The 15,615-nt window shown below is 46.1% G+C and overlaps 2 protein-coding genes and 1 non-coding gene across 4 annotated transcripts in view; 1 reads left to right on the top strand and 2 right to left on the bottom strand.

The window, feature by feature from the left end:
- Positions 1–15,615, bottom strand: part of LOC137538134 (CD59 glycoprotein-like) — a 472,510-nt gene that overhangs the window by 129,335 nt on the left and 327,560 nt on the right. The gene's annotated exons all lie outside the window — the stretch shown is intronic.
- LOC137538165 (uncharacterized) overlaps positions 1–15,615 on the bottom strand; it is a 52,974-nt gene that overhangs the window by 6,703 nt on the left and 30,656 nt on the right. Inside the window, exon 7 of the mRNA XM_068260191.1 lies at positions 10,802–10,880. Coding sequence (XP_068116292.1) covers positions 10,802–10,880 — 79 coding nt within the window. The remainder of the gene's footprint in view (positions 1–10,801; positions 10,881–15,615) is intronic.
- LOC137539325 (U1 spliceosomal RNA) lies at positions 4,038–4,201 on the top strand. Its single transcript, XR_011025019.1, has one exon. It is a non-coding gene; the product is annotated as a U1 spliceosomal RNA (small nuclear RNA).

Below are 15,615 nucleotides of genomic sequence, written 5' to 3' on the forward strand. Positions count from 1 at the left end.
ATCTGCAGTAGAATTCCCTGAGGTTCTCGGCAAGCTCAGTGCTAGGAGTTGCATGTTGAGGGGGGGGAGCTTATAGTTGGTGACGGCCTTAAGCCCTTTCCAGACAGCTTGTGAGTCATTTGAGGAGAGGTTCTGTTCCAGCTTATACGCGTAGTTCTTTTTGGCAACTCTCAGTTCCCTGTTTAGGTTGTTTTTTGCCTTCCTATAGTCCTCTTAGTTCCCAGCCCTGTGCGCAGCTTCTTTGTGACTCCGCAGGTGTCGTAGTTTTTGGGAGAACCATGGTTTGTCGTTTGGATAAAGTTTAAGGGATTTCATTGGTATACACTGGTCCTCGCAGAAGCTAATGTATGATGATAGGTTGTCTGCCCACTCATCCAGGTTCGGTGCCTTCAGGGCCTCCCAGTCTGTACAGTCGAAGCAGGCTTGAAGTTGTAGCTTAGCCTCACTTGACCATACTTACTTGAGACCTATAATTGTAGATCAGTCTGGCAAGATGAATTCGTATCCAATGTTGTTCTAAATTTTTACACTGATGCATCCGGCAGCGTGGGCTGCGGGGCATTCTGGTCTGGCAAATGGTTTTGTGCACAATGGCCTGAAACATGGAGACAACCCGAGGTAATAAAGAATATTGTTTTACTTGAATTGTTCCCGGTAGCAGCAGCTCTATACATATGGGGGGAACAATTTGTTGGTAAACGTGTAATAGTTCATTCAGACAATAAGGGCGTGGTCTTTGCGCTCAACTGTTTGTCCGCAAAATCCCCTTTAGTAGTTAAGCTTTTAAGGATCATAGTCCTGTACTCTCTAAAATTTATTGTGTGGATTAAAGCTAAACATGTTCCAGGTGCTAAAAATGATGTGGCTGACTCTTTATCCCGTTTTCAGATGGACAGATTTTGGCAATTGGTCCCCACTGCTCAGCCCATGGGGGAGGAAATTCCAGACTTCATGTGGAATCTGATCTTGAACTAATAAGTTTGGGAATTCAGCAGTCGGTTTCCACGGCGACCGGGTTATCCTATTCTGTCGCGTGGAAGGAGTGGAAATTGTTTACCAATAGTCTGCTACTACAAAGGTAGGGTTATGGATTAAGAAATCCAAAACTGACCAGGCAGGTAGAGGGGCTCGTGTCGAAGTAAATGCTTGGCCTGGGCATAAATTGTGTCCAGTCGCAAACCTGAATACATTTTTGGTAATGAGAGGTTCTGCACCAGGCACATTGCTTAGGCACGAATCTGGTAGTCCTCTGACAAATTTTCAGTTCAATGCTGTCTTAACCTTCCTGGCGTTAAGCCCGAGCTGAGCTCGGGCTATGCCGCGCAGGAAGATATCTCAGCCCCTGGTGGGGCGATTTGGGCCATTTAAAGTGCTGTACGTGCAGCTAGCACTTTGCTAGCCGCGCGTACAGCTTGATCGCCGCCGCTCTGCGGCGATCGCCCGCACGCAGCGGCAGATGAGGGCCCCCCCGCCAGAGCCCTGCGCTGCCCGGACCAATGAGTTCCGGGCAGCGCTATGGGCTGGATCAGAGGCGTCTGACGTCAGGACGTCGGCTGACGTCCATGCCGTCATTCCGATCGTAGCCATGGCGACAGGAGAAGCCAAACAGGGGAGCGCGTTATATACGCGTTCCCCTGTTTGCTATTGATGCCGGTGACGATCGCACTAGAGGGACACATGCGCCCTCTAGCGGTGTTTCATGTAGCTTTACATGAAACAAAAAATTTTTTTTTTTAAAAAAAGGATTTTTGCCTATTTGGCAAAAAAAATTAACTGTCAGGGAGGTTAAAGCTGTGCACAAAAAAAAGCTGATTTGGGCCAGTGTAAGTTGACGGCTCATTCATTCCGCATAGGTGCAGCCACCGAGGCAGCTAAATTGGGTTTGAGTGACAGTGTCATCAAAAGGTTGGGGCGTTGGAAATCTTCTGCCTTTAAGTTGTACATACGTTCTTGACTGTTAAATTTATTTTGCAGGAAAGAAAGTTGTAGTTTGGATCATGGGACATTCCTTCATCTTTTGGGCACATGAGAGAGCCCGCAAGAGGTCTTACTCAACTAATTTGAATCTGGACCCTAACAAGTACGCTGTTTATTGGTTTGGAAAAAGGGGAATGTTATGGTCGCAATTGAAGTCTGATCTTTTCTATTTGTTACAGATGTTTCCAATTCCTGATATTTTGATTGTGCATCTAGGGGGTAATGACATCGGTAAACTGAAAACTCTAGAGCTAAATTTTAACATTAGGGATGACCTAAGCACATTTCAAGCATTTTCAAAAGGCACACGTATCATCTTCTCCGCGATCATTTCTCGGCTGTTGTGGTTGTCATCTCCGGAGTTGGTTCCTTGCGAAAAAATCCGGAAGCGGCTTAACCACCAGTTATCCAAACACTTGCCAAAATTGGGGATTCTATCTTTCAGACACATTGATTTAGAGGGCGGGTTGCCGGGGATTTACAGGTCAGACAAAGTTCATCTAAGTGAGATTGGTTTAGACATTTTTAATTGGGACCTCCAGAGCTGCGTTGAAATGGTCGTGGGTGGGGTGCCAGCCTAGGAGTCTGGCTGGTGGGGTCTTGTTTCCTGTCTAACCGTATCTGGGCTGTGGTAGTCAGATACGCTACAGTTGTTCATATGTTTACTGTTATGAAATTCATTGGCAACAAAAGCTAGAATGTTTTGACCTCGGTTATTTATTATTAATAGACTTTATAACGTTCCTAAATAAAGATGGCCAATTTTATACCAGTCTGGAGTGTCCTTGTCTTATTTATTATTTAAGTCTGTAGCTTTGGTTTAAATGGTATTGCCTACAGTCCCATGTATTTATTTCATTTTTTTTTTTTTTTTTTTTTAGGAGGGGGGGGGGTTCATCTCAATTATACTGTTTTTTTCCCTAAACTGGTGCTATGAAAATCCTTTACTTGGCTTTTATAAGCTGCATATGGTAAAGAAGCGTGGAGAATCATTTTTTTGCATGCATCTTTATATCAGGCTGCAAAACAATAAAAAGTGAATATTTTGAAACCAAAGCTTATAGCAACCCAAAGCTGGAATTCATATGTGCGCGCTTTATAATCGATTTCAGCATCGCTGAAAATCGCTAGCGTTTTGAAAAACGCTTGTACAATGAAAAGTATATGGAAGTGTTCTCATGTAAGCGATTTGCTGAAACGCAAACGTGTTGCCTGCCGCATTTTCTGAGCGATTAGCCTTTCAATGTTAAGTATAGGAGCCTTGGAAGTGCAGGCCTGTTCATAATCAACAGAGCTTTTCCAGCAATTTTACCCATCAAACCTTGCAGTTTACCCACAAAACACCTCTCTTTCCTGTGCAGATGTCATTTCCTGTTTATGGAAGACAGACACAAACTAGAAATCGCAAAATGCTAATCGCTGAAAAAACGCTGGAAAATCTCTAGGAAAAGAACGCTAGAAAACTCCAAGAAATCGATCAGCGTTTGCGATTTCTAGTGTGAATTGCCCGTAATAGGAGCCGCTGGTTGCAGAAAAGCTGCTGGGACAAGCGTGATGAGATACAGCGTCGCTCCCATTGTTAGAAATAAGGGTCTGAAATAAATAGACATTGCTCTGTTTGACGTTACTCTGCTGGTTCTGTTATGTTAACGACGTTCCCCTTAGATTCCAGCCTGATGCCAAGTCCTTTGTTTTCTGAGCATTGTACTTGCTGAAGACAGAGCGCAAGCGACTGACTGGACGCGTCTGAGAGACAAGTCCCTCCCCATTGTTGCAGGGAATCGTCTTTCCAAGCTAGGCGTGGCTACTGGAGTGATGTCACTTTAGTCAAATGAGTTGTCCCTGCAGTGCACTCTGGGAGTTGTCTGTTTTTCTGCTGATTTGATGTTTGTGGCTAATGTTTATTGCCTATCAGAGCAGCAGAACTTGCCTCTCCACAGGAATACGGACTATGAGAAAGTCCTTTCTAGATAAAATAGATTATATTGGGGGCATAAAGTCTCCCCAGGTTGACTTGGGGGTGTCCAAGGTAGCAATCTCCCTTGCGGCAATTCCAACTCATACTTACCTGGCAGGGGAGACACCATGATCACGAAGGTGGTTCTCCCAGGGTGAGGCTCATCCATTGCACTCCGGGTGGGTTGACCCCTGCGATTTCCCCAAATGCGGGAAACTCGACTGCATAATTTGTGGTAGTGGGGGACTGCGTTCGCGCTTTCCCCTGACATTGCTGGTGAATGACAGAATGAGTATACATGTAATAGGCTAGCTCACATCCACTAATACTAGTGATGGGAATTCCGGCTCTTCTGGCTCTTCTGGCTCGTAGAGATGGGAAGTTCGGATCTTTTCAATGATCCGGATGATTCGAATCGGATCATTGAAAAGATCCGGATCTTTGATCCGAATCATTTGACTACGGAAGCATTTCGGGGGTGAAATGACTAGCAGGACAGGAGAAGGGGAGGGGGGTGGACACACAGAGAAGGGGAGAAGATGGACAGAGGGCAGGGAGTGGACAGAGAAGGGAGGAGGGACGAGCAGAGAGCAGAAATGTTTGCACACAATACCCACATGCTGCAATCATATGCTTTACATACATTTCACCTATATGCTCATCTGTGTACTTTCCATGCAAACGTCACACAGTGAAAGAAAGCATTCCCCAAAGTAAAGTGCAGCTGTTTAGGAGGATCATATTGCGCTGCAATCACAGTGCCTGCAAAGTTACTGAGCTGTGCTAAAAGTTTCCAATGTGATCACTGTGCAGCACAACTACGGAACAGACAGCCTGTAATGAGCAGCACGTTATAGCCAGTATGTGTGATCTACACATATCTGGCAGTGGCACCCATGTCCCCTCTCTCTCATCTACCTGTCTCCCTGCAAGGCTGCCTCCCATCCAACAGAGCGATCCATCTCGGCTCTGCTTCCAGGACCCCGCTGCCCGCTGAGAGGGGGCGTGTCGCTCCTGGCCCCGCCCCTTTTGCGATCCGAATCACTCATTTTGATGATTCGGATGATTCGACATGATCCGGACAACACTACTGGCTCGGTTCCCATTAAAGAGCCGGTGTAATGTCTGATTGCGCTGCCCGGAAGATCCCTTCCACACTGAGTAGCGCGCATGCTGGTTCCGGGGCTGGAGGTGTAATGTCTGATTGCGCTGCCCGGAAGCTCCCTTCCACACTGAGTAGCACGCATGCTGGTTCCGGGGCTGGAGGTGTAATGTCTGATTTTGCTGCCCGGAAGATCCCTTCCACACTGAGTAGCGCGCATGCTGGTTCCGGGGCTGGAGGTGTAATGTCTGATTGCGCTGCCCGGAAGCTCCCTTCCACACTGAGTAGCACGCATGCTGGTTCCGGGGCTGGAGGTGTAATGTCTGATTGTGCTGCCCGGAAGCTCCCTTCCACACTAAGTAGCACGCATGCTGGTTCCGGGGCTGGAGGTGTAATGTCTGATTGCGCTGCCCGGAAGCTCCCTTCCACACTGAGTAGCACGCATGCTGGTTCCGGGGCTGGAGGTGTAATGTCTGATTGTGCTGCCCGGAAGCTCCCTTCCACACTAAGTAGCACGCATGCTGGTTCCGGGGCTGGAGGTGTAATGTCTGATTGCGCTGCCCGGAAGATCCCTTCCACACTGAGTAGCACGCATGCTGGTTCCGGGGCTGGAGGTGTAATGTCTGATTTTGCTGCCCGGAAGATCCCTTCCACACTGAGTAGCGCGCATGCTGGTTCCGGGGCTGGAGGTGTAATGTCTGATTGCGCTGCCCGGAAGCTCCCTTCCACACTGAGTAGCACGCATGCTGGTTCCGGGGCTGGAGGTGTAATGTCTGATTGTGCTGCCCGGAAGCTCCCTTCCACACTAAGTAGCACGCATGCTGGTTCCGGGGCTGGAGGTGTAATGTCTGATTGCGCTGCCCGGAAGCTCCCTTCCACACTGAGTAGCACGCATGCTGGTTCCGGGGCTGGAGGTGTAATGTCTGATTGTGCTGCCCGGAAGATCCCTTCCACACTGAGTAGCGCGCATGCTGGTTCCGGGGCTGGAGGTGTAATGTCTGATTGCGCTGCCCGGAAGCTCCCTTTCACACTGAGTAGCACGCATGCTGGTTCCGGGGCTGGAGGTGTAATGTCTGTGCTGCCCGGAAGCTCCCTTCCACACTGAGTAGCACGCATGCTGGTTCCGGGGCTGGAGGTGTAATGTCTGATTGCGCTGCCCGGAAGCTCCCTTCCACACTGAGTAGCACGCATGCTGGTTCCGGGGCTGGAGGTGTAATGTCTGATTGTGCTGCCCGGAAGATCCCTTCCACACTGAGTAGCGCGCATGCTGGTTCCGGGGCTGGAGGTGTAATGTCTGATTGCGCTGCCCGGAAGCTCCCTTTCACACTGAGTAGCACGCATGCTGGTTCCGGGGCTGGAGGTGTAATGTCTGATTGTGCTGCCCGGAAGATCCCTTCCACACTGAGTAGCACGCATGCTGGTTCCGGGGCTGGAGGTGTAATGTCTGATTGCGCTGCCCGGAAGCTCCCTTTCACACTGAGTAGCACGCATGCTGGTTCCGGGGCTGGAGGTGTAATGTCTGATTGTGCTGCCCGGAAGATCCCTTCCACACTGAGTAGCACGCATGCTGGTTCCGGGGCTGGAGGTGTAATGTCTGATTGTGCTGCCCGGAAGATCCCTTCCACATGCTCAGTGTGAAGTTAATTATGCTGCTGATGGTAATATACTAAATATCTCCACTTCCACACATCCTACACTCACCAAATTTTCAGGGTAGGGAGAGGACCCCCCGAACGACTTCTATGCCAAGTTGCAGCACCCGAGCCCCGCTGGCTCAGAAGATAGAATAGAGAAACCTATCTCGGGAACCAGCGGGTCTCGGGGGCTGCAATTTGGCATAGAGGTCGTTCGGGGGGTTCCCTCCCTACCCTAAAAATTTGGGGAGTGTAAGAGGTGTGGGAGCGGAGATATTTCGTATTTTACCTCCAGCAGCATCATTCTATAGGAACTGTGGCCGCACAGTCTCCTCCTGCGCATGCGGGGCAGCGCAAATCCACAGGCAGCGCAATCAGACACAACACCGGCTCCTATGGCTCTCAAACGGCTCTCATTAGATGCCACTCAGATACGGAAGAAAAGCCCCGCCCCGTCTCCATGACAACTCCAGGCTGCTTCTCTGACTGGGGCAATCCCTCCTGCTGCTGCTCTGCTCCGCCCCATACACCCCTACAAGCTGCAGGAGGACGACTACATCTCTCGGCATGCCTCAGCGCACTTTATTACAGAGCAGAGCTGTGTGGGGTGGCTGAGGCATCGGCTCCTCTGATTCAAGTCAAAGAATCTACTGTTAGAGCCGGCTCGTTCGTGAACGACCCATCACTACGGATTACGCTGTGCAGCCAGCCGGAACGGAAGGGTAATGTTAGCGAGGCTGTGAGATGGATGCCTCTTGCCGCAGGCGAAGCTGCACTGACAAACTTATAAGGGAAGCTTCAGCTCTTCCCTCGCCAGGCATCGGCTCCTTTCGTTCGCTAAAGAGAAGCGGCTCTTAGAGCCGGCTCGTTCACGAATGACCCATCACTAACTTATACCTTCTATTACTGACAAATTTTGAAGAATTGTTTTCAGCTGATCATAGCGATTGATTCAGATGACCGATTGTCAGGGGGATTACATTGTTAATGGTCACTTTTAGGCATTACGGGATTAGCCGAACTAACAAAAGTACGTCCTGCCTTGTGCACACCCACATGAGCAGCCCACCGACGGATCGGACCATGAGTATGACACTGTTCAGGATCATACCATTTATTAGATAACATGCTGGGAATACACCATGAGATTTCCTAGCAGATAGATGGTTTGATAGATAATTTCCGACAAGTTCGATCTGATTTTAGATCATTTTTCTGATCGATTTCTCAAAGAAGTGAATGGAAATTGGTCAGAAAAACGATCGGAAAATCAATCAGGACAGTAAATCTGCTGAAAAATCTCATCGTGTATTCCCAGGATAAGAGATAAATAAGAGTAAGCTTTCGGCTTTGAGCTTTCGTCAAACTGAATCTTGTATGCTTACAAGACAGCTGTATACATGATGCAACATCAAAAGGGATACAGGGATTTTTTTAGGAAACATAAGTACATGTCATTATGATGGCTTAATTGAAACAAAACATCCAAACAGAGCTTTCAAAGGATGTTAGCTGACTTATGACAACCAGATCAGACCCTTTTTTACTTAAAAGGCAACCGAGGTGACATGTGACATGATGAGATAGACGTGTATGTACAGTGCCTAGCATACAAATAACTAGGCTGTGTTCCTTTTTTTCTTTCTCCGCTTGAAAGAGTTAAACATCAGGCACGCAAGTGACAGTTTCCGTCCGGGTCGACTCGGTCGAGACTGGGTCAGACTACAGTGTGACCATCACTGATAAGTAATTACAGCTATAAAACACTTTCCTGTCAGTTAATGGTTTCTGAGAGCAGAAAATAGATAAAAAGGGTCAATAATTCATAGATTTGAGCTCTGGCATACTTCAATGAATGTGTCATTAAGCAGAGACAATAAAACAGTAAAAACTAGATGAAATATAAAATAAAACTGCGGGCTATCTAAAAAAAGTCATTTTTAGGAGAAGGAGGATAGATTCCATTGTTTATCTCATCCGTTTATATTCACCTCAGATGTCCTTTAATCTTCACATAACTGAAGGCTCATACACACCTACCAACAATCTGTCCAACTATCTTCCAGACTTGTCTGTTGGAAAATAAGTTGGGCGTGTGTACGGCTGACAAACAATCAGATGACCAACTGATAACAGGTTGTTTGCCAGATGCAACCGGTGGACCAACTATCAGGCAGGTTGGAACGTGTGTACAAGTCAACTTTGTTGTTTTTGAATGTGGACATGTTGGGCAATTTGTCATTAAGCTTGCACGCATTGGTACACACCATACAATTTTCTGTTCGATTCTCTGTTATATTTACCTGCCAGATAGATTTTTTTCCAACATGTTGGAAAAAAATCTATTTGGCAGGTAAATTGAACAGAAAATTGCATGGAGTGTACCTAGCATGGCATTAATTCATCAAAGGCTGCTAGGTACACACCATACAATTTTCTGTTCGATTTACTTGCCAGATTTTTTCCAACATGTAGCAGCAGGTAAATCTAACAGAAAATTGTATGGTGTGTACCTAGCATAAGTGAGTTGGTTGTTTAGTTGGTTGGTGTGTGTGTACGTTCTTGTCAGGTGAACAACTTGTTGTGTGGTTGGTCATGCTGTGCGGTTGGTTGTGCATTAAGTTGGACGTGTGTATGAAGCCTTGAGACTCTGCCTGGAACAAAAGCATCATAAATTCTGAGTTCAAAAGTTAGCTACAAGCAGAATGGATGCAGTTAAGGTGGCCATACATCAGGCGACTTGACGGCCGATCGACCATCCAATTCGCTTATTATAATCGAATTGGATGAAAATCGTTGCCGCCAAGTGCATGCCCGACTGACACGCTATGCGCCAGTGGCATTTACGGAGAGCCTCCCAGAGGAGTACAGACACCACGCGGAGACTGCAACAGGACAGGTAACGTATAAATGCACACGGAGGGCACATTTATACATTGGAGGGCAGCGGCGGTGCGGACGCGGCAGGCTCAGGCAATTCCCTGAAGAGCTCATGCTGAAATCGGACGGAAATCGGCCTGTAGTATATGGGCAGAATTGACAAGAGACAAATTTATCTCTAATCAGATTCCATTAGAAATAAATTTAGTCTTTAGTCTAGGCTAAAAAAGAATTATGACATTAAATATCATCATCAACCTCATACCAATTTAAGAAATTGTCATCCTTGTTGAATATTTCAACTACAGATTTGAAGTAACATATACATTGTCTCTGCTATCAGTCTCTCATTTTGTGATGTAAAGCCATCCTCCAGGGCAGTAACCCAAAGATCATTTAAGCTGTGTTCATGGGAACAAAAATGTTTGGGTACTGGGAGATCAGATTCTGTATTGTTAATAGTGGACCTGTGTCCAATCATACGTTTACGCAGAGTTTGTCCAGTTTCTCCCACGCCAGTTCCTTTGGGGCATTTTGCACACATGATCAGATATACCAGGATAGTAAAATTACAGGAAAAGGTGCCTTTTACCCTGTATTCCTGTTGTGTACCTGGTATTGATATCCTGTCAGTGGAGAGTTTGTTTCACTGAAGGCATCATAATGACATTATTATTATTATTATTATTATTTATATAGCACTGACAAGTTCCACAGTGCGTTGTCACTAACTGTCCCTCAGAGGGACTTACAACCTAATCCCTACCATAGTCATATGTCTGTTTGTATTGTGTAGTGTATATATTGTAGTCTAGGGCCAATTTAGGGGGAAGCCAATAAACTTGTCTGTATGTTTTTGGGATGTGGGAGGAAACCAGCGTGCCTAGAACAAACCCACACAGACACAGGGAGAACATACAAACTCTATGCGGATAGTGCCCTGGCTGGGATTCGAACCAGGAATCCAGCGCTGTGAGGCGAGAGTGCTAACCACTAGGCCACCATACTGCCCATGACATGTATTTATGTTTCCTAAAAAGTCCATGTATCCCCTTTGATGTTGCATGTATACAGCTGTGTCTTGTAAACATACAGGATTCAGTCTGAGGCTCAAAAGCCAAAAGCTTACTCTTTATCTCTAAAGTATCCAATAAATGGCATCATCCTGATTCAAAACGTATTGCTTTTACTGATGGCTAACACGGTACAACACTCCACCACTGTTTATGAATGACAGATCAGAAGACTCACCCTTTCATGCAGAACGCAGCACACAACAATAAGACGAATATGGAGGCCAGAAGACAGGCGATGATGATTTTCTTCACAGCTACAAGAAAACACAACAGGAAGTTTAAGTGGAACTCTCCATACTCATTCACTCATGATTTTCTCCTACTTCCACATACAGGACTTCTTTTGCGCTTCTTTAATCTTCTGGGACTTCTCCTAGTGTTCCCAATAAGTAAGAACTTACCCAGTATTAGTATAGTGTTCCTAATAAAGGGAGGCCGTACCCAGTATTAGTATAGTGTTCCTAAAAAAGGGAGGCCCTACCCAGTATTAGTATAGTGTTCCTAATAAAGGGAGGCCCTGCCCAGTATTAGTATAGTGTTCCTAATAAAGGGAGACCCTACCCAGTATTAATATAGTGCTCCTAATAAAGGGAAGCCCTGCCCAGTATTAGTATAGTGTTCCTAATAAAGGGGGGCCCTACCCAGTATTAGTATAGTGTTCCTAATAAAAGGAGGCTCTACCCAGTATTAAGATTGTGTTCCTAATAAAGCGAGGCTCTACCCAGTATTAAGATTGTGTCCCTAATAAAGGGGGACCCTACCCAGTATTAGTATAGTGTTCCTAATAAAGGGGGGCCCTACCCAGTATTAGTATAGTGTCCCCAATAAAGGGAGGCTCTATCCAGTATTAGTATAGTGTTCCTAATAAAGGGAGGCACTACCCAGTATTAGTATAGGGTTCCTAATAAAGGGAGGCCCTACCCAGTATTAGTATAGTGTTCCTAATAAAGGGAGGCCCTACCCAGTATTAGTATAGGGTTCCTAATAAAGGGGGACCCTACCCAGTATTAGTATAGTGTTCCTAATAAAGGGAGGCACTACCCAGTATTAGTATAGTGATCCTAATAAAGGGAGGCCCTACCCAGTATTAGTATAGTGTTCCTAATAAAGGGAGGCCCTACCCAGTATTAGTATAGGGTTCCTAATAAAGGGAGGCCCTACCCAGTATTAGTATAGTGTTCCTAATAAAGAGAGGCCCTACCCAGTATTAGTATAGGGTTCCTAATAAAGGGAGGCCGTACCCAGTATTAGTATAGTGTTCCTAATAAAGGGAGGCCCTGCCCAGTATTAGTATAGGGTTCCTAATAAAGGGAGGCCCTACCCAGTATTAGTATAGTGTTCCTAATAAAGGGAGGCCCTACCCAGTATTAGTATAGTGTTCCTAATAAAGGGGGGCCCTACCCAGTATTAGTATAGTGTTCCTAATAAAAGGAGGCTCTACCCAGTATTAAGATTGTGTTCCTAATAAAGCGAGGCTCTACCCAGTATTAAGATTGTGTCCCTAATAAAGGGGGACCCTACCCAGTATTAGTATAGTGTTCCTAATAAAGGGGGGCCCTACCCAGTATTAGTATAGTGTCCCCAATAAAGGGAGGCTCTATCCAGTATTAGTATAGTGTTCCTAATAAAGGGAGGCACTACCCAGTATTAGTATAGGGTTCCTAATAAAGGGAGGCCCTACCCAGTATTAGTATAGGGTTCCTAATAAAGGGGGACCCTACCCAGTATTAGTATAGTGTTCCTAATAAAGGGAGGCACTACCCAGTATTAGTATAGTGATCCTAATAAAAGGAGGCCCTACCCAGTATTAGTATAGTGTTCCTAATAAAGGGAGGCCCTACCCAGTATTAGTATAGGGTTCCTAATAAAGGGAGGCCCTACCCAGTATTAGTATAGTGTTCCTAATAAAGGGAGGCCCTACCCAGTATTAGTATAGGGTTCCTAATAAAGGGAGGCCGTACCCAGTATTAGTATAGTGTTCCTAATAAAGGGAGGCCCTGCCCAGTATTAGTATAGGGTTCCTAATAAAGGGAGGCCCTACCCAGTATAAGTATAGTGTTCCTAATAAAGGGAGGATCTACCCAGTATTAGTATAGTGTTCCTAATAAAGGGAGGCCCTGCCCAGTATTAGTATAGGGTTCCTAATAAAGGGAGGCCCTACCCAGTATTAGTATAGTGTTCCTAATAAAGGGAGGCCCTGCCCAGTATTAGTATAGGGTTCCTAATAAAGGGAGGCCCTACCCAGTATTAGTATAGTTTTCCTAATAAAGGGAGGCCCTACCCAGTATTAGTATAGTGTTCCTAATAAAGGGAGGCTCTGCCCAGTATTAGTATAGTTTTCCTAATAAAGGGAGACCCTGCCCAGTATTAGTATAGGGTTCCTAATAAAGGGAGGCCCTACCCAGTATTAGTATAGTGTTCCTAATAAAGGGAGGCCCTGCCCAGTATTAGTATAGTGTTCCTAATAAAGGGAGGCACTACCCAGTATTAGTATAGGGTTCCTAATAAAGGGAGGCCCTACCCAGTATTAGTATAGTGTTCCTAATAAAGGGAGGCCCTACCCAGTATTAGTATAGGGTTCCTAATAAAGGGGGACCCTACCCAGTATTAGTATAGTGTTCCTAATAAAGGGAGGCACTACCCAGTATTAGTATAGTGATCCTAATAAAGGGAGGCCCTACCCAGTATTAGTATAGTGTTCCTAATAAAGGGAGGCCCTACCCAGTATTAGTATAGGGTTCCTAATAAAGGGAGGCCCTACCCAGTATTAGTATAGTGTTCCTAATAAAGGGAGGCCCTACCCAGTATTAGTATAGGGTTCCTAATAAAGGGAGGCCGTACCCAGTATTAGTATAGTGTTCCTAATAAAGGGAGGCCCTGCCCAGTATTAGTATAGGGTTCCTAATAAAGGGAGGCCCTACCCAGTATTAGTATAGTGTTCCTAATAAAGGGAGGCCCTACCCAGTATTAGTATAGTGTTCCTAATAAAGGGAGGCCCTACCCAGTATTAGTATAGGGTTCCTAATAAAGGGAGGCCCTACCCAGTATTAGTATAGTGTTCCTAATAAAGGGAGGCTCTACCCAGTATTAAGATTGTGTTCCTAATAAAGCGAGGCTCTACCCAGTATTAAGATTGTGTCCCTAATAAAGGGGGACCCTACCCAGTATTAGTATAGTGTTCCTAATAAAGGGGGGCCCTACCCAGTATTAGTATAGTGTCCCCAATAAAGGGAGGCTCTATCCAGTATTAGTATAGTGTTCCTAATAAAGGGAGGCACTACCCAGTATTAGTATAGGGTTCCTAATAAAGGGAGGCCCTACCCAGTATTAGTATAGGGTTCCTAATAAAGGGAGGCACTACCCAGTATTAGTATAGTGATCCTAATAAAGGGAGGCCCTACCCAGTATTAGTATAGGGTTCCTAATAAAGGGAGGCACTACCCAGTATTAGTATAGTGATCCTAATAAAGGGAGGCCCTACCCAGTATTAGTATAGTGTTCCTAATAAAGGGAGACCCTGCCCAGTATTAGCATAGTGTTCCTAATAAAGGGAGGATCTACCCAGTATTAGTATAGTGTTCCTAATAAAGGGAGGCCCTGCCCAGTATTAGTATAGGGTTCCTAATAAAGGGATGCCCTACCCAGTATTAGTATAGTGTTCCTAATAAAGGGAGGCCCTGCCCAGTATTAGTATAGTTTTCCTAATAAAGGGAGACCCTGCCCAGTATTAGTATAGGGTTCCTAATAAAGGGAGGCCCTACCCAGTATTAGTATAGTGTTCCTAATAAAGGGAGGCCCTGCCCAGTATTAGTATAGTGTTCCTAATAAAGGGAGGCCCTGCCCAGTATTAGTATAGTGTTCCTAATAAAGGGAGGCCCTGCCCAGTATTAGTATAGTGTTCCTAATAAAGGGAGGCCCTGCCCAGTATTAGTATAGTTTTCCTAATAAAGGGAGGCCCTGCCCAGTATAAGTATAGGGTTCCTAATAAAGGGAAGCCCTACCCAGTATTAGTATAGTGTTCCTAATAAAGGGAGGTCCTGCCCAGTATAAGTATAGGGTTCCTAATAAAGGGAAGCCCTACCCAGTATTAGTATAGTGTTCCTAATAAAGGGAGGCCCTGCCCAGTATTAGTATAGTGTTCCTAATAAAGGGAGGCCCTGCCCAGTATTAGTATAGTGTTCCTAATAAAAGGAGGCTCTACCCACTATAAGTAGTGTTGTTAATAAGGGGAGGCCCTACCCAGCAGATGCGTATCTGGAAGGGTGCAGACATGGCACGTGCTCCAGGCGACCTCCCTCTTCAAACAACAGGGGAGGCACAGTGCTGCTGACAGCATTCCTGGGTCTAAAGCCCCATACACACACTCAACAGCGGTCTTTTATGCTGGGGATACACGGTACGACCCGGCGCCTCGATTAGCCGCCGGATCGTCTCCCGCCGCGTCCCCGCTCGTCCCTGCCGCCGGCCGGATCGATTCCCGCTCGTCCCCGCGGGCGCTTCCTTATCTTCCGCTCGACTCCCTGCCGCCCGCGGGGATCGAGCGGGGTCATCGGACCTGTCGGAAATTATCAATCGAGCCATCAGCGGCTTGATTGATAAGGGGGAAAACGTACCGTGTATCCCCAGCATTAGGCTCTCACAACTTTTCTTGTAAAACACCTAAAAAAATCTCTTGCTGTTGTTCAAGCAGCTGATAAGACTGATAAGAAGTCAATCCAAATGTTGAATTGACTTCTTATCAGTCTTATCAGCTGCTTGAACAATAGCAAGAGATTATTTTAGGTGTTTCACAAGAAAAGTTGCGAGAGCCTAAAAGACCGCTGTTGAGTATAGTTGTGTATAGGGCTTGAAGGGAGTCTTCATCCAGCAGCCTGCCCGTCTTTGTCATATATCTACATTAGAAGCTATTGAGAGGTGAGCTCTGAACTTTTCCCTCTCTCCCTACCACAGATCATGTCTCAGTCCCCTGAGATAGCAGCAGATGCTCCC

The sequence above is a fragment of the Hyperolius riggenbachi genome, chromosome 11, assembly GCF_040937935.1.
Source record: "Hyperolius riggenbachi isolate aHypRig1 chromosome 11, aHypRig1.pri, whole genome shotgun sequence".
Lineage (NCBI taxonomy): Eukaryota > Metazoa > Chordata > Amphibia > Anura > Hyperoliidae > Hyperolius > Hyperolius riggenbachi.